The sequence below is a fragment of the Salmo salar genome, chromosome 15, assembly GCF_965601325.2.
Source record: "Salmo salar chromosome 15, fSalSal1, whole genome shotgun sequence".
Lineage (NCBI taxonomy): Eukaryota > Metazoa > Chordata > Actinopteri > Salmoniformes > Salmonidae > Salmo > Salmo salar.
The window spans coordinates 84,965,837-84,992,584 of record NC_138305.1 but is presented as its reverse complement, the minus strand read 5'-3'; the positions used below and the strand labels follow the sequence as shown (position 1 = coordinate 84,992,584).

General features: G+C 42.9%; 2 protein-coding genes across 3 annotated transcripts in view; both read right to left on the bottom strand.

Moving 5' to 3' along the window:
* The window catches only part of LOC106572009 (pleckstrin homology domain-containing family M member 2), a 45,687-nt gene extending 25,967 nt beyond the window's left edge, over window positions 1-19,720 (bottom strand). Inside the window, exons 1-10 of one of the 2 annotated variants that reach the window (XM_014145701.3) lie at window positions 18,940-19,720; window positions 17,906-18,012; window positions 17,712-17,821; window positions 17,176-17,275; window positions 11,564-11,651; window positions 11,162-11,336; window positions 10,661-10,714; window positions 9,387-9,663; window positions 8,175-9,038; window positions 1,926-1,995 (exon numbers count right to left, since the gene is read on the bottom strand). In XM_014145701.3, coding sequence (XP_014001176.1) covers window positions 1,926-1,995; window positions 8,175-9,038; window positions 9,387-9,663; window positions 10,661-10,714; window positions 11,162-11,336; window positions 11,564-11,651; window positions 17,176-17,275; window positions 17,712-17,821; window positions 17,906-18,012; window positions 18,940-18,999 — 1,905 coding nt within the window. In that variant the 5' untranslated portion in view covers window positions 19,000-19,720. The remainder of the gene's footprint in view (window positions 1-1,925; window positions 1,996-8,174; window positions 9,039-9,386; window positions 9,664-10,660; window positions 10,715-11,161; window positions 11,337-11,563; window positions 11,652-17,175; window positions 17,276-17,711; window positions 17,822-17,905; window positions 18,013-18,939) is intronic. The other variant, XM_014145702.3, reaches the window with a different exon arrangement.
* Window positions 19,721-20,175: 455 nt separating this feature from the next.
* On the bottom strand, window positions 20,176-24,741 carry LOC106572011 (dolichyl-diphosphooligosaccharide--protein glycosyltransferase 48 kDa subunit). Its single transcript, XM_014145703.3, has 11 exons — window positions 24,461-24,741; window positions 23,745-23,855; window positions 23,549-23,635; window positions 22,681-22,784; window positions 22,342-22,436; window positions 22,108-22,201; window positions 21,834-21,982; window positions 21,541-21,688; window positions 21,206-21,326; window positions 20,992-21,098; window positions 20,176-20,839 (listed from the first exon to the last, which is right to left on the bottom strand). Exons 1-11 carry the CDS (start codon window positions 24,693-24,695, stop codon window positions 20,690-20,692), a joined length of 1,401 nt encoding a protein of 466 aa, XP_014001178.1. The 5' UTR covers window positions 24,696-24,741; the 3' UTR covers window positions 20,176-20,689.
* Between the last annotated feature and the right edge of the window lie 2,007 nt (window positions 24,742-26,748).

Below are 26,748 nucleotides of genomic sequence, written 5' to 3'. Positions count from 1 at the left end.
AACCGCGAACAGCAACCGATATCCATCGCGGGAGAAAGCGTGTTTGTTATAAAATAATATTATATTTATTAGTGTTGCACCATTACTCGAACATAATATAATAATTTACAATTTCAGTACCACTCTTAGTGATGGACTGCGCCAACCCCGTGGCCGGAGCAATGGATTAGTCCACTGAGACAGGTGTGAATCAGACAGGTGTCTTGTGTACCACTTAAATCAATTTGTGACTAAAGAAATGTCGACCAACAGCCTATCGACCAAACAATCGACCGCCGACTAAATGGGTTCAGCCCTAATCAATACAACAGTATGCATATCAGTCTCTTGGCTAAAAGTAGAGGAGATACTGACTGCATCACTTCTTATTTTTTATAAAAAAACAGCGTGTTGGAAATTCCAAATTATTTGCATAGGCAACTTACACACAGCACTGACACACACACTTACCCACCAGGGGTCATTTCACAGTCCCCAAAACCATAACAAAATCAAGAAAATGTACAGGATGATTGCATGGAACTCCCTTCCATCAAAGATTCCTCAAGTGAACAGCAAGCCTGGTATCAAAAAACAGATAAAGAAACACCTCACAACGCCTCTTCCCTATTTGACATAGCTATTGTTTGTATATACTGATATGTAGGCTGTGTGAGACGTTTTAAATGTATGTATTTCTGTCCTATTTTTTTAAACCAAATCTCAATTTTTTTAAAGTAAATGGGTCCAGACACCTTTTGTGATTTCACATGTTTTTGAGAAACTATGGTGGCCCTGAAAAATCATGAACAAAGGCAAAAGAAAAATCTAAACAAACAAATGCAGTGCATTCGGAAAGTATTCAGACCCCTTCCCTTTTTACAAATTTTTTACATTACAGCCTTATTTTCTTTATCAATCTACACACAATACCCCATAATGACAAAGTGAAAACAGGTTTTTAGAAATGTTTGCACATTTATTTAAAAACACCTTATTTACAAAAGTATTCAGACCCTTTGCTATGAGACTCGAAACTGAGCTCAGGTGCATCCTGTTTCCATTGATCATCCCTGAGTTGTTTCTACAACTTGACTGGAGTTCACCTGTGGTAAATTCAATTAATTGGAAATTATTTAGAAACACACCTGTCTATAATAAGCTCCCACAGTTGACGGTGCATCTCAGAGCAAAAACCAAGCCATGAGGTCGAAGGAATTGTCCGTAGAGGTCCGAGACAGGATTGTGTCGAGGCACACACTTGGGGAAGGGTACCAAAAAAAATTCTGCAGCATTTAAGGTTCAAGAACACAGTGGCTTCCATTATTATTAAATGGAAGAAGTTTGGAACCACCAAGACTCTTCCTAGAGCTGGCCGCCCGGCCACACTGCGCAATCGGGAGAGAGGGGCCTTGGTCAGGGAAGTGACCAAGAACCCGATGGTCACTCTGACAGAGCTCCAGAGTACCTCTGTGGAGATGGGATAACCTTCCAGAAGGACAACCATCTCTGCAGCACTCCACCAATCAGGCCTTTATGGTAGAAAGGCCAGACGGAAGCCACACCTCAGTAAAAGGCACATGACAGCTCGCTTGCACCTAATGGACTCTCAGACCATGAGAAACAAGATTCTCTGGTCTGATGAAACCAAGATTAAACTCTTTGGCCTGAATAAAAAGGGTCAAGTCTGGAGGAAACCTGGCACCATGCCTACGGTGAAGCATGGTGGTGGCAGCATCATGCTGTGGGGATATTTTTCAGCGGCAGGGACTGGGAGACTAGTCAGGATCGAGGGAAAGAAGAACGGAGCAAAGTACAGAGAGATCCTTGATTAAAACCTGCTCCAGAGTGCTCAGAACAGGGCGAAGGTTGACCTAACAGGACAACAACCCTAAGCACACAGCCTTATTACACCCCCTCCACCCAACATAATATACTAGGCTTACCTTGAAGAGCTGCTCCTCGGTCTCTCTGAAGACGTGGATCATGAGCAGTAGCAGGTGATTGTTGTCCACCCTGAAACAGCCACACAATCAGAATTGCCCCAAAAAAGGCTTAACAGTTAATTATGTAATTTTGTGCACGACCCGACAGATTTCCGATAGAAATGCTTGTAATAGATCTGTCATTCTGATTGCTTCCCTTCAATAAGTTTAATTTGTTTCTTTTTACTTTCAGTTTTGTACATCAGACTCATACAGCTACAAAAACAAGTTAATTCGGCCAAGATAGATTATTTTGTTATTGAAAGATGGTACAATGATTCTCTACACTATACATTGCTTGTTATGTCACAAACTGAAATCAGGTGGACATTTAAGAAAAAAATATTTCCCAGATATTGTGCCTTTAAAAACCGCTAGTCGATGCCCGCCTTGCGGCAATCTAATTTGCATAATAACAAAAGCTAGAGCTGTGTTTGTCAGACAGTGAGACATCCCGAAAATCGGTGTTCTCACTAAAGTGTCTGTAGCGTCTGAATGGTTTGGCCTACAAACGAATCATCAGACCACTCTACGGGAAGATGAGACTCTCACGAACACGATGGTGTTCTCCGTTTCGTTATACGGCCAAAAGCGCCACGGAACTCGACTCAAGTTGGTACCGCTTATCGGCCAACTTCTGTCTGTTGCGTCCTAACAGTTTGAGCTACACACTAATATGACCCCTCTATAAAAAGGTTAGACTCTCACTAGCACGTACATGTCGGAAAATGAAGGTATAAACCGAGTGTACAAAATATTAGGAACACATTCCTAATATTGAGTTGAACCCCTTTTGCCCTTAGAATTTACTCAATTCGTCAGTGCATGGACTCCTGTGGTGGCTAATTTCTGCATTTCCAAATGAGGAGAGTTACAAACTTCACACACAAGTCAGAGTTATACTTAAAACTACATCTTTAACCTCTCTAGGGTAGGGGGCAGTATATTCACATCCGGATAAAAAACGTACCCGATTTAATCTGGTTATTACTACTGCCCAGAAACTAGAATATGCATATAATTGTTTGATTTGAATAGAAAACACCCTAAAGTTTCTAAAACTGTTTGAATGGTGTCTGTTAGTATAACAGAACTCATATGGCAGGCAAAAACCTGAGAAGATTCTGTACAGGAAGTGCCCTCTCTGACCATTTCTTGGCCTTCTACACTCTCTTTATTGAAAACAAAGGATCTCTGCTGTAACGTGACACTTCCTACGGCTCCCATAGGCTCTCAGACGGCGCCAGAACGTTGAATGATGACTTTGCAGCCCATGGCTGAAAAACAGTAGCGCATTTGGTAAGTGGTCGATCTGAGAACAATGAGACGGGTGCGCGCGTGCACGTGAAGAGGCCATTTTCAACTTTGAGTCTTTGAACGAAAACAGGGTTTCCCGGTCGGAATATTATTGCTTTTTTTACGAGAAAAAACGCATAAAAATTGATTTCAAACAGCGTTTGACATGCTTCGAAGTACGGTAATGGAATATTTAGAATGTTTTTGTCACGATACGCGTCCGCGCGTCACCCTTTGGATTGTGTCTTGAACACAAGAACAAAACAGAGGATATTTAAACATAACTATGGATTATTTTGAACCAAAACAACATTTGTGGATGAAGTAGAAGTCCTGGGAGTGCATTCTGACAAAGAACAGCAAAGGTAATCCAATCTTTCTTATAGTAAATCTGAGTTTGGTGAGTGCCAAACTTGGTGGGTGTCAAAATAGCTAGCCCGTGATGGCGAGCTATCTACTCAGAATATTGCAAAATGTGCTTTTGCCGAAAAGCTATTTTAAAATCGGACACCGCGATTGCATAAAGGAGTTCTGTATCTATAATCCTTAAAATAATTATGTTTTTTGTGAACGTTTATTGTGAGTAATTTAGTAAATTCTCCAGAAGTGTTCGGTGGGAATGCTAGTTCTGAACGTCACATGCTAATGTAAAAAGCTGGTTTTTGATATAAATATGAACTTGATTGAACAAAACATGCATGTATTGTATAACATAATGTCCTAGGAGTGTCATCTGATGAAGATCATCAAAGGTTAGTGCTGCATTTAGCTGTGGTTTTGGTTTTTGTGACATTATATGCTAGCTTGAAAAATGGGTGTCTATTTCTGGCTGGGTACTCTGCTGACATAATCTAATGTTTTGCTTTCGTTGTAAAGCCTTTTTGAAATCGGACAGTGTGGTTAGATTAACGAGAGTCTTTAAAATGGTGTAAAATAGTCATATGTTTGAGAAGGTATTTGAATATCGCGCCACGGGATTCCACTGGCTGTTGAGTAGGTGGGACGATTTCGTCCCACATACCCTAGAGGTTAATAATTAAGATGCTTTTGCAAAAGCACTTGACTTTTAATGAAGCGCTATCTCTAATGAACCATTGAAAAGTGATTACACAAAAGTACAAGGATCTTTTATACCCAAGATCCACCCCTCTCAACGTACATGACGAACAACAGATCTTAGGAACAGTTCACGAAGGTTACGTTTTGTATGAAAGATATCTATAAAGCATAGCAGACAGCAACTGCTGTATCAACAGTGTTCATTGTATAGACCAGTATCTGGTCCTCCTACCCCAAACTGGAACCGTCTCTCCCTGGTAGGGTATAGAACAGAACCATTAGCTCATCCAATGGCATAAATCAATTGACAACTCTAGATACTCCCATCTCAAGTAAACCCCCTCTTGACTCCACTCCTGGACAAGCTCACTGAGGGGAGTGACTTGCGCACAGACATTGTGGAGACAAGTAATTGGTTTCCCATTAATCACGCCATCCCTTCACATGGTTTAACAATACATTCACACATGACAAGTATCTCACATAAGCATATTATGCAAATAAAACATCTTAATTATCCATGTTACCCAACTAACTCTGATTCATCCACCACACTCCACAAGGTGTCGAAAGCGTACTACCATACCCTGTTCAAAGAAACAAACCGTTGGTCTTGTCCATTCACCCTCTGAATAGCACACATACTTCCAGTTCCTCTGTGTCCAAATCACTAAAGACTTAAAAATGGTCCAAGCACACACGTACAGAAGGCGCGTCAGCGCCTCCTTCCCCTCAGGAGGCTGAAAAGGTTTGGCATGGGCCCTTAAATCCTCTAAAACTTCTACAGCAGTACCATTGAGAGCATCTTGACTGGCTGCATCACTGCCTGGTATGGTGCTAGAGGGTGGTGCGGACAGCCCAGTACATCACTGGGGCCGAGCTCCTGCCATCCAGGACATGTAAAATGCATTCGGAAAGTATTCAGACCCCTTCACTTTTTCCACTTTGTTACATTACAGGCTTATTCTAAAAATGATTAAAGAATAAATAATCCCCATCAATCGACACACAATACTCCATAATGACAAAACAAAAACAGGTCTAGACATTTTGCTAATTTATTAAAAATAATAAACTGAAATATCATAATTACATAAGTATTGAGACCCTTTATACAGTACTTTGTTGAAACACCTTTGGCAGCGATTATAGATCCTCTCAAGCTCTGTCAGGTTGGATGGGAAGCGTCGCCCCACAGCTACTTTCAGGTCTCACCAGAGATGTTCAATCAGGTTCAAGTTTGGGCTATGGCTGGGCCACTCAAGGACATTCAGAGACTCCCAAAGACGTTCCTGCATTGTCTTGGCTGTGTGCTTAGGGTCGTTGTCCTGTTGGAAGGTGAACTTTTGCCACAGTATGAGGTCCTGAGTGCTCTGGAGCAGGTTTTCATGAAGGGTCTCTCTGTACTTTGCTCTGTTCATCTTTCCCTCGATCCTGAATAGTCTCCCAGTCCCTGCTGCTGAAAAACAATCCCCACAAGATGATGCTGCCACCACTAAGCTTCACCAAAGGGATGGTATTGGCCAGGTGATGAGCAGTGCCTGGTTTCCTCCAGACGTGACGCTTGGTATTCAGGCCAAAGAGTTCAATCTTGGTTGTATCAGACCAGAGAATCTTGTTTCTCATGGTCTGAGAGTCCATTAGGTGCCTTTTGGCAAACTCCAAGCGAGCTACCATGTGCCTTTTACGAAGGAGTGTCTTCCGTCTGGCCACTACCATAAAAGGCCTGCTTGGTGGAGTGCTGCAGAAATGGTTGTCCTTCTGGAAGGTTCTCCCATCTCCACAGAGGAACTCCGGAGCTCTGTCAGTGACCATCGGGCTCTTGGTCACCTCCCTGACCAAGGCCCTTCTCACCCGATTGCTCCGTTTGGCCAGGCTGTCAGCTCTTGGAAGAGTCTTGGTGGTTCTAAACTTCTTCCATTTAAAAATGATGGAGGCCACTGTGTTCTTGGGGACCTTCAATGCTGCATAAAATGTGTTGGTACCCTTCCTCAGATCTATGTCTTGACACAATCCTGTCTCAGAGTACTACAGACAATTTCTTTGACCTCAAGGGTTGGTTTTTGCTCTGACATGCACTGTCAACTGTGGGAACTTATATAGACAGGTGTGCCTTTCCAAATCATTTACATTTTAGATTTTAATCATTTAGCAGACGCTCTTATCCAGAGCGACTTACAGTAGTGAATGCATACATTTCATACATTTTTTTTTCTGTGCTGGCCCCCCGTGGGAATCGAACCCACAACCCTGGCGTTGCAAACACCATGCGTTGCAAACACCATGCTCTACCAACTGAGCTACAGGGAAGGCAAAATTATTTAGACATTTTACATTTTCTCCATCTAGTTAGTATTAGGGACACATGTAAACGAAGGTAGCTAGCCAGGTCAGAGTTTATTTTATTTATTTATTTTTATTGAATTTACCACAGATGGACTCCAATCAAGTTGTAGAAACATCTCAGGGATGATCAATTGAAAAAGGATGCGCCTGAACTCAATTTCAAGTCTCATAGCAAAGGGGCTGAATACTTTTGTTTTGCAAACATTTCTAAAAACCTGTTTTCACTGTCATTATGGGGTATTGTGTGTAGATTAAATAAATAAATCCTCATCAATAGATTTTAGAATAAGGCTGTAATGTAACAAAATGTGGACAAAGTGAAGGGGTCTGAATACTTTCTGAATGCACTCTATGTCAGACGGTGTAGAAGGAAGGCCTGGAAAATCGTTCAAGACTCCAACCACCCAAGCCATAGACTATTCTCTCTGCTTCCGCACGGCAAGCAGTACCGGCGCATCAAGTCTAACACCAACAGGCTCTTGAAAAGCTTTCTTCCCAAGCAATAAGACTGATAAATAGCTAACAAAACAGCTACACAGACTGAGTTAACCTTGTATCTTTATTGACCTTTTATTTTTTTACACTGTCTATATGCACACTGACAGGCCCTACACTCACTCCATCATCTGCTCACTCACACATATGTACATTTATAATGACTCTACACACACACACACTCACATACAAGCTGCAGCTACTCTGTTCATCTTATATCCTTTTGCCTAGTCACCTTACCCCTATACATACTGTATCTACCCTCCATCACTCCAGTATCCGGTGTAGGCTGTCATTGTAAATAATAAATTGTTCTTAACTGACTTGCCTAGTTCAAAAAAGGTGACAGACAGACAGACAGGACAGACCCTGTACCTTGTAAATATGCTATTGGAACTTTAGCATGTATATAGTATGCTTACTTAGTTATTGTGTTCTTCATATTTCTTATTCATTGTGTGTTTTACTAGTATTACATTATTATTGATTATTGCACTGTTGGGTTTTGAGTTTGCAAGAAAGGCATTTCACTGTACTTGAAACATACACAGTCCATGTCTCAAGTCCTAAAAACGCTTCTTTAACCTGTCTCCTCCCCGTTCATCTACACTGATTGAAGTGGATCATAGCTTTCACATGGATTCCCCAGGTCAAGAGCAATGTTACTCAGTGTATTATGGAAGTAGTTTAGAGCCCAAAACAATTGGTTAAATATGGGTAAAATGTTTTATTATTTCTTCTTTTTTTTTTATTTTTATAATCGCTCAGATATAGGACAGACACTTAAAAGTGTATGAATCTATTATTCAATGTGTTTCTATGGGCTAATAGCATTAAGGCCAAATGGATTCTAAAATTCTAAATAAAATAGCTCAATGATCCTTGGTATGACCATCTTAAAACAATTATATATGTTAGCAGTGTAGAACGTCCCCCCCCCCCCAAGTTAGGCAATGTTTAAAAAGGTTCCATTCATTGTTCACCCAAACATGTGTAATTAATCTCCCAACTCACTTGAATTCTGCAGAATGGGAGCTTTCTGTTGGACTGAGCCTGTCCTCTTCAGTTTCTCCAGCAGGCAATCCATTCTCAACCACCACTGCCTCCTCTAAGAAGGGGTCCTGTCCTGGTGGTGCCTCTGCCTCTCTCTCATCTTCATGGCCACCAGGAAGAGCCTGCGGCTGGCCATGCCCTGCAGTGTCATGGTGGCCACCACGCGTGGCAGCAGCATCTGGACTGTCGGGGATAAAGCAGTAAAAGTCTGCAGGGGCCGGAGGGGCCTGCAGGAAGCTGGGGCTCGGGGCCAGAGCAGGGCGCAGCAGGAGGGGGGCCACGGCTTCCGGGTCAGGCGGCTCAATAATGGGATCCCCTCGAAAGGGCTGCTGCCCCGGGGACTGGGAGTTGGCTTCAGGGCTGCCAGAGGAGGAGCTTCTGGGGAGGGAACTCTGATGGGTCTTCTCCGCCTCCTCCCCCTTATCTTCTTCCTCTCTGTCTGGTCGCCACCACGCCTGCCCCCCGTCCAGAGCTCCATTGAGTCGGTCCATAACGTCACGTAGGGGCTGGCCCACACTGTCCATGGAGGTGTCAGTCATTTCCGGCAGCCGCAGGAGACCCTCTGACTCATCCTCCTCCTGGCCTTCCTCCTCCCCCATCCCTCTCCTGCTCCTTCTCCTCGCCGTCTCGGCTCCTGAGCCCTGCGGCGGCCCCGCAGAGGGGCTACAGGAGTCTCCATCCAGCCCCTCTCCCCCTCTCGCCTGGGTTCTGTCCTCTACCTCCGCTTGCTCGGAGCCCGCTGTGTTCTGTTCACTGCTCACCGTTGAGTCACTGGAGCCCTTCACGACATGGCGCTTCTTAGCTGGCTTCCTTCGTCTGGCCATCCTGGTGGAAAGGAAAGCAGTATGTCATAATAGTTAGTCCATGTGTACTCCTCCTAGGTCCATATGAATTCCTAACATTTCACTAGCCAAAAAGCTAGGGAACTTGCTGACCTGTATGAGTGTGCCAATAAATGAGGGCTTTGCTTGATCTGATAACCTCGATGTCTGTGAGCTAAAATGAAGATTGAATCCAAATGGCATGTTCCATAACTCCAAGCTCTGTGTGTTGAGGCTGAGAAAAAGTGTGGGCAACATAAACTTGATAACCAGTTAGTGGCTAAGCAGCTAACTTGCCTAAATCTTATGTAGTTTTACCCATAGAGGCTAATGTTAGGAGTGTGTGTTGTACCTGATAACCTCCAGCTCGTTGCTGGTGCTCTCCGTGTCGTCCACGGTGGTGGTGGTGTCGTGGGGGTGGCGGAGGGCAGTGTGGACGGGGGTGATGTCGGCCGAGGTGTTGGTGTCCGAGTCCTCGTTGAAGGGGTTGTGTCTGGTGGGGCTGCGGGGCGGGGAAGTTCCCCTCACTGGGATGATGGCAGCCCGGAGAATCACAGAGTCTTTGAAGACCGTCTGAGGGTCTGAGGCGCTGGAGCGAGGACAGATAACCGGGTCGGTGAGGTCACCCTCTGTGGCAGGATGGGGAGAGGAACACACACAGTAAACAAAATAGCAGAACAATCACACATACAGTATGCTACAGATACTGTACACATTCTGGATCCAAATAATGAGAATGGATACCGGTGGTGCTTTGGCTGGGACAGGGAAGAGGGCACGCAACCACACATTTCCCACAGGATGCACAGGACAAAGACAGGCAGGCAGAAAAAAAAGACAAGCTTGTTGAGTGACACAGGCATTGGTGAAACTATGTCAAATGAATGCAGTGACAGTGCTATAGTACATGCTACAGTTGGTGACAAAAGCTTTGAAGGCAGAGTTGAACCTAGAACAAAGCCATGCAATCCAATGGTTCCAATGAGAAAGAGGATATTCCACATATATGCCGGCAGACACCAAACAGAGTGAGTACCAGCTACATCAGGCATTGCAGTTCTCTAGTATTATTCCACATCAATGCTGCGTAAGCTTCAAGATCACGTCTTGTAAAACAAACATGTTGCGTGGTTCATTAAAACATGATAGACAACATTAACAATTCACCAGTGCATAGAAATGTCTGCTTAGAAAATAATTTACCTGGCAATAAAAATCGTATGAAAATGTTGGCAATAGTGCCACATATTTCATTGCATAAAGGTGAGAAAGAAATGCTAGGCATCATTATGCAATTCATCCCTTAATACTCTACACATGTAATGATATTGAGGACAATTGACGTTTGATTCAGTAGTGTCTTAAGTGTAAAAGCACAGCAACAGTGGATTTTAATATCCTTACAAATCCATCTAGCCTACTTCCCAATAAACTAAAGTGCATAAAACAGAAGCCCCTTCATTGATTTCTCTACCATTTCCCTCTCAGCATTGATATTGCAATTAAGATACTCCAATTAAACCACTGACTACACAGAGGACCAGAATGCATTGAGCACACACTGTGGGATGGAGGACATGCATGATGCTGTGAGCGGGGAGGAAAGGAGGGGTAATCATGTCCCACCTTCCCAGTCTGCAGTTGGCTGCAACACGGGGAAGATGTCACCGAAATCATAATCTAAAAAGGAGGGATAAGACTCAACGTTAGAACGGGAAGGCCCGAGACAGAGGTAGAAAATGTGACATATGAGAGAAATATGATACACTTGATGAGAACAGTTACTGGTATGGATAGGCAGAGAAAACTACAAATAAATGGGGGCTCAATGGTTTATGGAAAGTGACAGGAGATAAAGCATTCACACCCTGGAGTTCATATACTGTGCTATGTGATCAATGAAGAGCACTTCAATGTGAGTGCTAAGATACTATTTCTACATTAAAACCCATGAGCCACAAGTGTCTTCCTGATCGATCCAACTTCAGCATCAATACTTCATTACTTGACAAACCAGCCTATGAATTAGGCTAGTGACACAGCATAAGGCAGAGAAGAAAGGGGATGGAGAGAAAAGACAGAGGTGGAGAAGGAAAAAAGGAAAGAGATGGATAGGTGGAGCCCGACCTTCGCTGGACGGGGCGATGGCGCTGTCGTCCCACTCCAGGTTGGTAGAGGTGAGGGAGGTGAAGGAGAGCAGAGAAAGGCTGTCCGAGCTGGGAAGGCGCTCCTCAAAATCCAGCAGATTCTGGGGCTTGTAGTACTCCGGCATGTAGGGTGCCACATCCAAGTAAGGGACATCCTAACATCCAGAAAACAATTGGGGTTTGAGAGTATCCTTGATGCTACATTACACATCTCTTTTTGACTGAACTATTTATTAATTTTACACACAAACCATTATTATTTGGTTAAACCTGATGGTACTTTTCTTATTGTCTTACAATAAAGCCTGAACTGTTGGACTTTTGTAAATGAAGTGTACTAATATGAATTACAATTGTTTTAAAGCACTGTCTAATAACTGACCAACTCCAGATCAAAGCGAATGAACTCCAGTCCCGAAACCAACGTGAGGAAGAGTGTGAGGTGATCATGGCTGCACACCAATGCATTTCTGGGAAGAGATTCAAAGCAGATGGTTAATTTACAATAAGGGGACTAGTTATACGCATTAGCCATACAGACACACTTTCACACTCATATGCTGCTACTACTCTGTTCATCATTTTACTCTTATTAACTATCCTTATGCCTAGTCACTAAACCCTGCCTTTATGTAAAAAAATAAATAAAATAAATAAATAAAAAGAAATGTCCGTTTTTCAGGACCTTGTTTTTCAAAGATAATTCGTAAAAATCCAAATAACTTCACAGATCTTCATAGTAAAGGGTTTAAACACTGTTTCCCATGCTTGTTCAATGAACCATAAACAATTAATGAATATGTACCTGTGGAACGGTCGTTAAGACACTAACAGCTTACAGACGGTAGGCAATTAAGGTCACACTTATGAAAACTTAGGACACTAAAGAGGCCTTTCTACTGATTCTGAAAAACACCAAAAGAAAGATGCCCAGGGTCCCTGCTCATCTGCGTGAACATGCCTTAGGCATGCTGCAAGGAGGCATGAGGACTGCAGATGTTGTTGTCCTTACACCACACAGTAAAGGTATCTGACCTCACTATAGGCTGTCTCGTTGTTGATCAAGCCTACCACTGTTGTGTCATCGGCAAACTTAATGATGGTGTTGGAGTCGTGCCTGGCCGTGCAGTCATGAATGAACAGGGAGTACAGGAGGGGGCTGAGCACGCACGCCTGAAGGGCCCCCGTGTTGAGGATCAGCGTGGCAGATGTGTTGTTACCTACCCTTACCACCTGGAGGCAGCCCATCAGAAAGTTCAGGATCCAGTTGCAGTCGGAGGTGTTTAGTCCCAAGGTCCATAGCTTAGTGATCAGCTTTGAGGGCACTATGGTGTTGAACGCTGAGCTGTAGTCAATGAATAGCATTCTCACATCGGTGTTCCTTTTTTCCAGGCGGGAAAGGGCAGTGTGGAGTGCAATAGAGATTGTATCATGTGTGGATCTGTTGGGGCAGTATGCAAACTGAGTGGGTCTAGGGTTTCTGGGATAATGGTGTTGATGTGACCCATGACCAACCTTTCAAAGTACTTCATGGCTACAGACGTGAGTGCTACGGGTCGGTGGTCATTTAGACAGGTTACCTTCGTGTTCTTGGGCACAGGGACTGTGGTGGTCTGCTTGAAACATGTTGGTATTACAGACAGGGAAAGGTTGAAAACGTCATTGAAGACACTTGCCAGTTGGTCAGCGCATGCTCGCAGTACACGTCCTGGTAATCCATCTGGCCCTGTGAATGTTGACCTGTTTAAAAAAGTCTTACATCGCCTGCGGAGAGCGTGATCACACAGTCATCCGGAAAAGCTGATGCTCTCATGCATGTTTCAGTGTTACTTGTCCCGAAGCGAGCAAAGAAGTAATTTAGCTCGTCTGGTTGGCTCGTGTCACTGGGCAGCTCTTGGCTGTGCTTCCCTCTGTAGTCTAATAGTTCGTTAGCAAGCCATGAAACAACCCGACGAGCGTCGGAGCCGGTGTAGCACGATTCGATCTTAGTCCTGTATTGATGCTTTGACTGTTTGATGGTTCGTCGGAGGGCATAACAGGATTTCTTATAAGCTTCCGGGTTAGAGTCCCGCTCCTTGAAAGGGGCAGCTCTACCCTTTAGCTTAGTGCGGATGTTGCCTGTAATCCATGACTTCTGGTTGGGGTATGTACGTACAGTCACTGTGGGGACGACGTCAGCAATGCACTTATTGATGAAGCCAGTGACTGATGTGGTGTACTCCACAATGCCAACGGAAGAATCCCAGCACATATTCCAGTCTGTGCTAGCAAAACAGTCCTGTAACTTAGCATCTGAACACTTTTTTTTAATTGACCGAGTCACTGGTGCGTCTTGCTTGAATTGTTGCTTGTAAGCCGAAATCAGGATAGAGTTATGGTCAGATTTGCCAAATGGGGGGCGAGGGAGAGCTTTGTATGCATCTCTGTGTGTGGAGTAAAGGTGGTCTAGAGTTCTTTTTCCCTCTGATTACACATTTAACATGCTGGTAGAAATTAGGTAAAACAGATTTAAGTTACCCTGCATTAAAGTCCTCGGCCACTAGGAGTGCCGCCTCTGGATGAGCGTTTTCCTGTTTGCTTTTGGCTGTATACAGCTCATTGAGTGTGGTCTTAGTGCCAGCATCGGTTTGTGGTGGTAAATAGACAGCTACGAAGAATATAGATGAAAACTCTCGAGGTAGATAGTGTGGTCTACAGCTTATCATAAGATACTCTACCTCAGGGGAGCAAAACCTCAGGACTTCCTTAGATATCATGCACCAGCTTTTGTTTACAAATATACATAGACCACCCCTTGTCTTACCAGAGGCTGCTGTTCCATCCTGCCGATACAGTGTATAACCCGCAAGCTGTATGTTACTCATGTCGTCATTCAGCCACGACTCGGTGAAACATAAGATATTACAGTTTTTAATGTCCCGTTGGTAGGATATACGTGCTTGTAGTTCATCCACTTTATTATCCAGCAATTGTATGTTGGCCAATAGTACCGACGACGAAGGCAGATTAGCCACTCTTCGCCGGATCCTCACAAGGCACCCCGATCTCCTGCCGCGAAACCTCCGTCTCTTTCTCCTGTGAATGACAGGGATGAGGGCCTGTTCGCGTGTCTGGAGTAAATCCCTCTCGTCCGACTCATTAAAGAAAAATGATTCATCCAGTTCAATGTGAGTCATCGCTGTTCTGATGTCCAAAAGCTATTTTCGGTCATAAGAGACAGTAGAAGCAACATTATGTACAAAATAAGTTACAAACAATGCGAAAAAAGAAAAAAATTGCACGGTTGGTTAAGAGCCCATAAAAACAGCAGCCATCCCCTCCGGCACCATCATCTTTTGATTCGCTTCCAGAACTTGGTAGGGTTGTTTAGGTTCTCTGTGATTGCATTTAGATAGAAATCGAATTTAGACTTCCTGATCAATCCTGTACATTTATTTATTACAGCTCTGAAGGAGGCCCAGTCACAGGAGCATTTGTATGTCTAGCTTGAGCCCAAGAGACATTTATCTTTCTAATGAATTTGCCCAAGTTACCTGAAAACCCTTCCACTGATTCTAAATGTAGTCAAAGGGACATGCTGATCACAGATGGACAGAAATTTCATATAAAAACAGTCCCAGGCAGTGTCAACATCAGGAATCAGACATGCCAATATTAAAATGGTACAGATCATGTCAGAACGCTTGCTCATAAAACTGTCTAAAACCTATTTTAAAAATATAACAGGGTTTGGCTTTGGTCATCTATGTATTTCTAACACAAGCAATTGCACAATGATCATTGACATCATTACAGTCGATCCGGTACTGGTACTCCCTGTATATGCATGTACAGTGCATTCGTGTACAGTGTATTCAGACCCCTTCCCTTTTTCCACATTGTTATGTTACAGCCATACTCTAAATTAATTTAAAAATCTACATCAACCTACACACCATAATTACTTATTTACATAAGTATTAAGAAACTGTGACGAAACATTTTATCTTGTGCTTCTCTAATAACTCATTTCTGTGTTCATGCAAGTGACCGATTGAATAAATCCTCACTATCAGTATCTGCAATTCGGCAGTATGCCCGGACCCTTGCTTTGAGAACGAAAGATCTCAATTTCAAGGTGTTAGCTTCGAGAGAAGAAGTGTTGTGAGATATTGGTCTGTCACATGCATGAACCAGTATTGGTCGGTCACATGAATGAAGCAAACGTTAATGATGAATTAATTATGAATGAAGAACAAGCTAAAATCATGCACCTATAACTTGTTCACAGAATATAAGAACTAACGGGACTGCCGCAGTAGAGCTCCTGACAGAAGTTCACTATGGCGCATCAAGTTTGCTGGAACCTCTCCAGTTAACTGTTAATAAACAATGATTCATTTAACACTGACTTCGAGTGTCCCACATGTAGAATTTCCACGACAACCCTTGCTATGAGACTCGAAATTTAACTCCGGTGCATCCTGATCCAATTGATCATCCTTGAAATGTTTCTACAACTTCATTGGAGTTCACCTGTGATAAATTCAATCGATTGGACATGATTTGGGAAGGAACACACCCGTCTATATAAGGTCCCACAGTTGACAGTGCATACCAGAACAAAAATCAAGCAATTCCTTTGTCTAAAATACGTTTTAGACAAAGGAATTGTCCGTAGAGCTCCGAGACAGGATTGTGTTGAGGCACACACCTGGGGAAGGGTACCAAAACAATTCTGCAGCATTGAAGGTCCTCAAGAACACAGTGGACTCCATCATTCTTAAATGAAAGAAGTTTAATACCACCAAGGCTCTTCCTAGAGCTGGCCGCCCAACCAAACTGAGCAATCGGAGGAGAAAGGCCTTGGTCAGGCTGGTGACCAAGAACCTGATGGTCACTCTGATAGAGCTCCAGAGTTCCTCTGTGGAGATGCGAGAACGTTCCAGAAGGACAACCATCTCTGCAGCACTACACCAATCAGGCCTTTATGGTAGAGTGGCCAGACGGAAGCCACTCCTCAGTAGAAGGCACATGACAGCCCACTTGGAGTTTGCCAAAAGGCACCTAAAGACTCTCAGACCATGATAAACAAGATTCTCTGGTCTGATGAAACCAAGATGGAACTCTTTGGCCTGAATGTCAAGCGTCACGTCTGGAGGAAACCAGGCACCATCCCTACGGCGAAGCATGGTAGAGGAGGCATCATGCTGTGGGGATGTTTTTCAGCGGCAAGGACCGGGAGACTGGTCAGCATCGAGGCAAAGATGAACGGAGCAAAGTACAGAGAGATCCGTGATGAAAACCTGCTCCAGAGCGCTCAGAACCTCAAACTGGGGCAAAGGTTCACCTTCCAACAGGACAACAACCCTAAGCACACAGCCAAGACAACACGAGTTGCTTCAGGACAAGTCTCTGAATGTCCTTGAGTGACCCAGCCAGAGCCCGGAATTGAACCTGATCGAACATCTCTGGAGAGTCCTGAAAATAACTGTGCAGTAACGCTCCCATCCAAACTGACAGTGCTTGAGAGGATATGCAGAGAATGGGAGAAACTCCCCAAATATAGGTGTGCCAAGCTTGTAGCGTACCCATACCCAAGAATAATTGAGGCTGTAATCGCTGCCAAAGGTGCTTCAACAAAGTACTGAGTAAAGGGTCTGAATAATTATGTAAATGTGAGGGGGGGGGGGGTTGTGTAGATTGATGGGGAAAAAAACAAATGTAATCAATTTTAGAATAAGGTTGTAATGTGTAACAAAATGTAGAAAAGTCAAGGGGTCGGAATACTTTCCGAATGCACTGTATGTATGCATGTATGTATTAAATATTGTATTTTCTTATTCCTTGTGTTACTATTTTTTATTATCTTTTGATTCTGCATAGTTGGGACAGGCTCGTAGGCAAGCATTTTATAGTAAAGTCTACACTCGTTGTATTCGGTGCATGTGACAAAATTATATTTGACTTTAGTCTAAACGTATAATTTAGCGCTCTTTGGGTCAGAACACTCACTTGAAGTAATACTTCTGCAGCAATCCTTGGTTCTCTTGGAAGAGACGGAGGTAGCTTTCTAAGGAGCTCTCACTCAGTGCTAGGTATAGCCAGGCACGACCTGCACAGAAAATAAATAGAAACAAGGGACAAACATGGGCATACGTAGATCATATTTACTAGTACCACGTATTATTTATTTCCTGCTTGAACTTGCAAATAAGTAGGCCTGCAAAGAAACCTCTGTAAAAGGAGAACCATATGTGCAAACACCAATGGTAATTACTGTAATCCTGACCTCAACTAACAACATTATCGTATGCTACATTTCTGGCATGTGGCACAAGAGGAACTTACAATTGGCAAACCACTGGCTAATAAATGTCATTCATTTTATCACAGTAAATGTAGGTGTATGAATTGATTGACAGAAATGGCATGTATGCATACGTGTATTAGGGTTAACTGTTGTGAAACGTTTGTTTCTCAAGTTGCCCACAAGACTGACCATGAATGTGGATGTGTGCGTAAGAAAGCAGTAAAAATTGTGTTCTTACTTCGCCCAAGGTTGGTTGCTATGTGCTGGAGCTCGTCTACCTGCCGGATCGCTTCCCTGCGGGTGAAGTGTAGAACCAGTACCCAGTAACCTGAGGAGATATCCTGCAGCCTGCAATGCACAGACCATGAGAGTTGAACTGAGTTAGGATGTATTATTAAAGTACTGAGCAGATTTGGCTCTCAGTCTTCTTACCCATAGAGTAGAGCATGGTCAAGGTGCTCGCACAGTCGCTGTAGGACCCGGTCGTGATTCCGGATGGCTGGAGTTTCATCCTCACAGGCAGCAAAGTAACTCTGCAACTGCAGTCAGAGCACAAAACATGTGGAGCTGACAAGAGTACTAGGCCCACAGCCAAACTAGAAATATAGGGATATCTTCTTCATGAGATGTTGAGAGGAGTCCCTCAGTGACAGATATCTGCAGGCATGGAGCCTGAAATTGGATCATTGCTACTGTACATCTGATCCACTAAATGGTATTACTATGACTGACTTAAAAGCATTAAATCAGACTTTTGTTCGTAACCTCTGAAAAGACTAGTTTAACAGGACTGACTGAATATAAAGGAATGTGGGATCACCTGATGACGATCATGTGACTGGGAACAGGAACAAACGGAATATAAACTGGAGAGGATTTGAAAATCATACCAGGCAAGGTCTATTAAACACTGTGCGAATACTTTGGAAGGATGGGACTGAACGTTAACACTGTACAGGTGTATGCAAAGGATGAACGTCAACAAACATTCAACCAGGGTTTAGCATAATTGATTAAGTAACCCAGAAGTCAAATTGAATGTGGTCACAGTATGCGTAACTATGCCTATATTAAGCAAGCGTATTGAAATGTGTTTGGAAAATAAGCAACAAAAGTTATTTTGTTAACCGAGGGTAATTGAATTGGCCATGACTCCGAATTTTTGAGGCAAGAAATAGTGTTTGTTTACATGACAGCATTGGCCAATACAACACAGTGTCAGCTAACTAGAAAAAAAACACCCATGACATTACAAACGTAATCCATCTGTTTAACGTTAGTTAAACAATCTTCAAAGACCTCACAGATAGTCAGCAACTGTTTTCTACTATGAGTCAGGCCCATTTATCATGGCAAGTAGGGTAATACTGATGTTTACCGTCTTCAAATAAGATAGCTAGCTGATCTTACGAACATGACTTTGAGCTAACTAGCTAACGGTATGTGTATAGACTTGATAGTCTTACCTTCTTGACAGACGAAGAAATGTTTTCCAATATTCGGTCCTTGACTTTGAGTTGATCCATCACTGACTGGTCTCCTTGGCTGCCTGCAGCTGTATGTAGGCTGATTTCCAGAGGTCTCAATGTGGTCTGCTGTCGATGTTCTCAAAGCTAGCCAGCCATATATTTTCAACACTGATAATTGGCTAGCGATGCGAACATATCAAACAAGCAGCTAGCTAGGTAATGTAACAACTAGCATAAGACAACACGGCCATGGCTACTAACGTTGACGAGCAACGTCGTCCTCCCTCATACTAGTCCTACTATGCTTCGAATGGCTAACGTCGTTAGTCAACAGAACTGGCCAGCACGTTAGTTGGCGTCAGCGCTAGTAAATAAATATCCTGCTGTCGTAGCCGGTAGCTTTTACTTTTTGTAGTTAGCAAGCACTCAACTTGTTCAACTTTATGATGTAAAATGTAGAAGCCATGACCAAGTTATAACAAGCTCAATGTTTAGTCCGGAGGAATATATTCAAGACAATGCTAACCCACAGTTTCTAAAGCCAGAGGTGCAACATCGCGAGGCTTCCGGGAACGCTTGCGAAACAGAGCAAGCAGAACAGACCAGGGTTTCGGATTTAACAATTGAATTATAGAAGTGAAAGGTATTCTATAGTGAATTTTCTAGAAATGTCAATACACAACCTAGATTCGAGCCCATGTCTTAAGTAATTGAACATGTTATTACTCCAACCTCGTGAAATTGACACGTTTTCCGCTTTGTCAAAAATTACTTTATATCGAAGAAGTGCCTTTAAGTTGGCGTCTTGCACATGCGCATACCGGCGCGAGACCATCATTAGAGCCGAAGTGTTTCTGCGCATGAGCTAAGCTAGCCAAAGTCGCCATGACATGGCCGAGAAGCGTGATCGGGTATCTCCATTTGGGAAGCAGTTTCTGCCCATCTTCATACTGTACTGTCTATGGTTAAGTTTAGCAGCTAGCCATTTCAAGTTATAGAAATGACTGATACATCACCAAATGCATGTCAACGAGCTCGTGACCAACTAACATCACCTCCAACAAATGAGGGTAGCTGATTTTTTAGCTGTAGTTGGTCTTTTTTTCTTTTTTTTATTACTAACGACATGTTTTCTACCCTATCCAGCTCAGTGATGTATATTTACACACACAATAGATCCTGCTGCATGTTACTAAGTTACATTAAGGATACTAATAAGACTTCAACAGAGTGGAATGTCAACATTTTATTGTAGTTAAAGGATTTGTGTAACGTTTGTTGCAAACATGTTAGTGTTTCTATTGGCAAGACTATTTGATCAGACAAAACAAAAATATTCAGTGCATGTACCACATCATTATGTTTTTATCCTCATACAAGGGGGTGGGAAAAACATACATTCATGGGATTTTTCAAAACAAGTGTTCCATCTGTTATTGAGATCCAATTGCTGACTGAATTCAGAGATGTGCACAGATCATTTGAGTGATTATTTTACACAAGTGTATTTTTTCAGAATTACAAAAAATCTCAGCCACAGCTGAATTAGTTTGCCTGCAAAGCCCTCATTAAATTCCCCCACAACCAATAGAGAAGCAACATGTTCAATTCTCACCAACTCTTCTTGCAGGCTCTGCCAGATGATTTAAGCAACCAAGAACCTTCACCCCAATAAGGCAAATTCTTAAATCTACCACCCCTCCCTCCCTCCTAATTTAATAAGCTTTTCTCTAAACGTTTCATCTCCCTAGTCTGTCTTTTCCTTTTCTTTCATGTGAAGGAAGACTATGCTGAAGACAAAGAGTCCTCCCATCATGGAGAAGACACTGGCGTAGTAAGGGAACGCGGAGGGGATGAAGCGCTCATACTGGGTGTGCTGCAGAGGACGCACCGACACCTATGGGAGAGGACATGTATACATTAGCAATTGAGTACTATACTTTGTTTGCTTATAGTGTGACACGTACAATGAATTAGCTGGTGTAGCCCTTGATATACTCAAGAGCCTTCCATTTCAAAACAAATGAAAACATGAAACAGTTCCCTCACCTGAGTAGAGGAGTACAGGTGTGTGTAGCCTAGCCTGTTGTAGTCCACCTTGAACTGGAACACTCCATACACGTCAGGCAACTTGAACTGGACGCTGTATTTATCTCCTATTCAGGTAAATATAATTATTTGATTGACATGGAAAACTGTTCAATCAATTTCCCCAATGTAATTAATCATGAAAAAAAAAGAGTAATCTCTGAAATGTTCATACCATTTTTCTTGAGGTAGGTCCTGACGAAGGGGTCGATTCTCACAAACTCCAACTGGATGTCTTCCCCATCAAAGGGAATCCAGCTGCCCTTGGACAGCATCTCAATAACAACGCTGTACTCCTGTCGGAGGAAAAGGACAGAAACAACATAATGGCCACAGTTCATGGAGTAAAAAAAAAATATCTTCATGCCTTTTTTTATTCACATTAGTTCAATTGGCATATTTTCACATTTAAATGTTTCGTTAAATAAGAAGAAAAATAGCTAAATACTGTCATAATGGACAGCAAAAATGTCTTACCACGAGATGTTGATGGATTAAATAGTGACTCACCACAAGGTCTGTGATGGTGTAAGCTGCAGGAGGGGTGCTCTCCCCCACAGGATGATGTGTAACGGCTCCCACCCGGAGTACACCGGCTTCCTTGAACACCCAACGGGACAGAGCCTCGGCCAATTCCATGTTCCCAGTCTGAGCGTACCTACAAGAGATCGTAGACTGGAATTAAAACACAGTTATTCCGTTTCTTAAAATATAAAGGTGATTATTGGACAATGAAAATCAGAATAAAAGTAGGGCAGGCAACTACAGAGCAGATGATGAAAAGCATTATGAGAGAGGGTTACCTAAGGGAGCCAGGTGTGGCCTTCTGAACAGCGGCGTTGAAGAAGGCGTCGCTGAAAAAGTGCAGTGAGCCACTGAATACCACTCGGGCATTGTTCCTGGCCTGGAGCCCTGCGATCAAAAGAGTGTTCTTTCCAACAGCATGGGGGTACTGTCCAGAAAGGCGAGTGTAGTGTCAACCAAAATATAAAGTTTCAGTTAAAAACACAGTACACACATAAGTTAGTCAAATTTCAAAGGAGAATGTTTGATAAGGAAGGAAAGTGCTGGTATTACCTGAGAGATGGGTCGGTCAGGGAAGTAGGAGTAGGAGGTGGAGGAGCCAGTCAGAATGTCCAGGACCAGGGGGTTATCTGGGTCTGCCACCATGCTGGGAGAAGGGGAGAGGATGACAACAATCCTTTACCATAGAAAAATGTGTCCATAGGGGTATAACAACGTTATACCAGTGTAGTAACTCCCTTGTTTAGAACTGACAATACTTGTTCTCAACTGTAATGGTAGACTCACCCAACACCCTTGAAGAGGATGGGTTTGTCACTGGGGTTCCCGACAATAGTGGGAGCCTTCAGAAGATTGTCTGGATCAGCAACAATCAGGGTATGCTAGGGGAAGGAATAGGGGGGAAAAAAAGAGAAAGAAGTTTACCTCTTATGATTCACCTCATTCACCCACCTCAAGTACGCTGCAATTTTAATGGTCACTCAATACCCATTTCACACCTTTTCTTGAGACTTAACTTGGGAATTCTACATTATTATACAGAAGTGCATTGACACATACCCCTGTAAGCAATTGCAAAAACGAATGCTAAAAGGTTTACATTAGAATGTTCTTTCTTCTGCTTACCTCACCAGGGTCTGACACATCGTAATGGTGATGATCAATGACAGCAGTCTTCTCCTCATCAAACTCAATCCCACATTCACTGCCTATCTCTCTCAGAGGGTCACCTAGGGCAAAGGAGATTACAGGACAATGGCATTAGTTACTGTGTAACATTATGACCAAATCGACTCAGTGCGCGCATGTTTTGTCTATCCCCACCAGACGTGCTCATGACACGCAGGTTTAAATACCAAACCAACTGTGAATGAACTATATTCATTTGGGGACAGGTCGAAACACACATGAAACATTCATGGATATTTAGCAAGCTTGCTGTTGCTAGCTAATTTGTCCTGGGAGATAAACAATGGATTGTTATTTTACTTGAAATGCACATGGTCGTTTTTTTCTTTGTAGAATTTTTACCCATTTTGAGTCACAAAATCATGTGTTCTCTACTCTGACAATTAATCCACAGATAAAAGGGGAAACCTAGTTAGTTTTTAAGTTAGTTTTATTTGATTATTCTTTCCTCCTTCAGTCTTATTCTTCTGTGGATTCTATATGGCGGTTGGCAACCAACTTTAAGGTGCATTACCACCACCACCACCAACTGGACTGGCGTGTGGATCTTGTTCATCTTTCAATCAACCATGTGGGTTAGTATGCTCCTAAAAACCAATGAGTAGATGGGAGAGGCAGGACTTGCAGCGGGTCAAGCGTCTAAAATGGAACCAAGTTTGTTGATGTGTGCAAGCAGTTTGGATGAAATGATTAAATAACCTGTACATTTATTTTGCAACATTTTGGTTAGTTTGGTCAGCATGTAAATGTTGTAGAACCATCATCTGTGGTTTTTACACAAGTAAGAATAATATTTTTCACTTACCAATATCAGAGCTTGCAGCAACCAGGACATTGCCTCCACCATCGATGAAGGAAGTGATTGTCTCAACATTGATGTTGCCACCAAAGTCTTAAAAGGATAAAAGTTAGATTAAATATTTAGTACTTTGTTGTAACAAAAATGATTGATGCAAGGTAAGAAATGTCAAAAATTAAAACTGCAATGGTGGGTAACTAACCTTCCACGGATGGGGAAAAGATGATGAGGTGGTCGTAGAGAAATTGGCCATATTTGATCAGGGAAAGAGAAGGATCATCTGCAGTCTTGAATGAAAGGTCAAAGCCACGATCTGCAAAGAGGGATATAGAACTACATCAGCCTGGTGGAAATTGATTTGGAAATAAGTCAGCTGAGTTACTTTGTTTTAAACCATTTTGATGCCCAGGATGGGTTAACACAGCATTTCTAGTGCATAAAAACAATACACACTTATGCATCATTTTTGGATAAACATCATGTAACAGTACATGCGCAGTAGGGTCTGAAAGAATGTGTATGAAGTACAGTAGTACAATCACAGTGCAAAAGCTAACATTCTTAGGTGCCCCGGACACGTAGCTGTGCAAGTGGACAGATACGACCTTTCTTTGCCTTTAACGTCGACAATGATAGCTAGCTAGTTACTATTTTTTTTACCAAAATCAATGCCACACGCCCCAGTAGTGACACCTATTCCTATCCTATGCAACGTTGCGTTGGCAACCTAGCTAGCTAAGATTAGCTAACTAGCGAACGTTAGTGGAGTTACGAGCGCTAATTAAGATAACGTTAGCTGAACTGAACAGAAAACAAATGAATGAAAACAAATCTTCGTTATTGATTTAAAAAAAAAAACGTATTATTGTAGCTAGCTAGCTAACCAATGACTTAGAAAAGAACACGTATTCCTTCCACCTGCCAGACTGCGGAAGAAGATTGCATGGGTATCTCTGATGTTGAGGTTGTCCAACAAAACGAGTGTCTTTCCGTCAGCCAATGCCATGTGCATCATGGACGATATCATCAAGAATAAAATAAAATTGTTTCCCAACAATCTGGATTTTGTCTGAGCCATGCTTACAGTGCGTTTTTTTAACAATAACGTAGAACTGCACCAATTCATTTGCATGTCTGAGGTCCACTTCGCCATTTTGGAGAAGAAGTCGACGTCAGCGTTCTTCTTTTTAAAATATGTACTGGCTGATCGCAACCAACTGAAAGGCGCATACACCGCCATCTACTACACTAGAGGGTGTGATGCCCTATTAATCTATTTGTTTTATCTAGCCCTGTTTTTCCGCCTACTGTTTTTGAGCGTGATTTCATTACACTTTGTGACTCAAAAGGGAAGGGGAAAATGGCCCTACCATCAAACCCTACACCCATTAAAACCTTTCCTATCTGATCCGACACTATCGCTCAACACACCTTGTAACTCCTCTGCAGTAAAATCTCATACACCCAAGTACTTCTCTGCAGCTGCCACCACAACATCTATTTTCTGTGATTTATGTTCACATTTCTGCAGTACAGTTGATATCCATGGCTATGAATGCTAAGGAGCCAACCTTACTGAAACACATTTTATTCCTATCACTCTCTATTGGCCTCAGCCTACTCACAGAGAGCTTCTTAGGATCCCTTACACTGGAGCCCTTTTCCTCTACTACTCTCTTCACTGCCTCAGCATATGACACCTTCTGAACTACTCTGATCCTGGCAACCTCAACCTGCCTTTCTCTCACCAGACACTTCTGATCTCCAGGACCATGGGCACCCTTACAGTTAACACACACAGCTTTTCCCACCAATACTACACATTCCTTTGTCTCATGCCCTCCTGCACACTTCTCACATCTAGGAATCTCCCTCCTACACACTGTTGCAACATTACAATAAGCTTGGCACCTAAAGAACCATAATAGCTTCAGGATAAAAACTCTCTCGGGATAAGTGACATCCCAACTTGACTTTGTCGGGTAAAGACTCTGCATCAAAACAGAGCAGGATAGTGTCTTCTCTGCTTCATCACACTCTCCACCAGGTCTGCGTCACAACGAAACGGCAGGCGTTACAGACACCATGAATCTTCCAAATTCAGTTGGTCCTCCTCAACACTTAACATCACTCCAATTATCACTCCTTTCAATGGCGCCCGGATAGCAGAGCAAGTCACAGGTCTTGTCCTGGGACACCTGCTCCTTCAGGATGGAAGACACAAAAAAAATATTCACGAGTCCACTTCAAGTTACTTTCACCGATTCAACTCTTCTTCACCCATCCCGACACCACATATGGATCAGCCAGAAGGCAAGGACCCATTCTCTCCAATGTTGTTTCAATCCTAAAAAACAATCTCCTACCAAAAGCTATGGTTACCTGCAGATTGACTTGGTCAATGCTTGACCGCCTCGTACTGTCCTTTGTCTTCCTGACTATGTTCCCGATGTCTCTATCTAGGAGGTAAAACCTCCTCTGAACATTTCAAGATACAAAGATGGAGATGTGTCTGACTTCACTCACGTTCCTAGCACCAGCCAATGCACATTTTTCAATATGCATCTCTATCTCTATTACTGGCTCACAGATCTAAGCTGCCTATAAAGCGAGCAATAATGCAATATCTCTTTGATTAGATAATTACACAACAGATCTCTGTAAACAGAACAGATCTCTCAGTGAGTCCTAAAAGTAAATTATGTTGAGCTGATTGCTCCTGATCTCTCCCACCACAAGATGCTTCTTGTGCTACTCGATCTCAGGGAAGTGTGCAACATATTTTTGGCCCCATGTTTCATGAGCTGAAATAAAAGATCCCAGAAATGTTCCATAAACTCACATTTGTTTACATCCCTGTTAGTGAGCATTTCTCCTTTGCCAAGATAATCCATCAACCTGACAGAATCTGATTAAACAGCATGATCATTACACAGGTGCACCTTGTGCTGGGGACAGTAAAGGCCTCTCTAAAATAAGCCATTTTGTCACACAACACAATGCCACAGATGTCTCAAGTTTTGAGGGAGCGTGCAATTGGCATACTGACTGCAACATTGCTTTAGAGAATTTCACAGTATATCCAACCAGCCTCACAACCACAGACCACGTGTAACCATGTCTGCTGAGGACCTCCACATCTGGCTTCTTCACCTGCAGGATTGTCTGAGACCAGCCACCTGGACAGCTGATAAAACTGTGGGTTT

Coding starts and splice junctions, on each gene's coding strand:
- LOC106572011 (XM_014145703.3), bottom strand. CDS start 24,695: ATGGCGAAGTGGACCTCAGACATGCAAATGAATTGGTGCAGTTCTACG. Junction 23,856..24,460: donor CTTCTTCCGCAGTCTGGCAG/GTGGAAGGAATA, acceptor CCCTCTTTGCAG/ATCGTGGCTTTGACCTTTCA. Junction 22,202..22,341: donor ATCCTCTTCAAGGGTGTTGG/GTGAGTCTACCA, acceptor CCCTTCTCCCAG/CATGGTGGCAGACCCAGATA.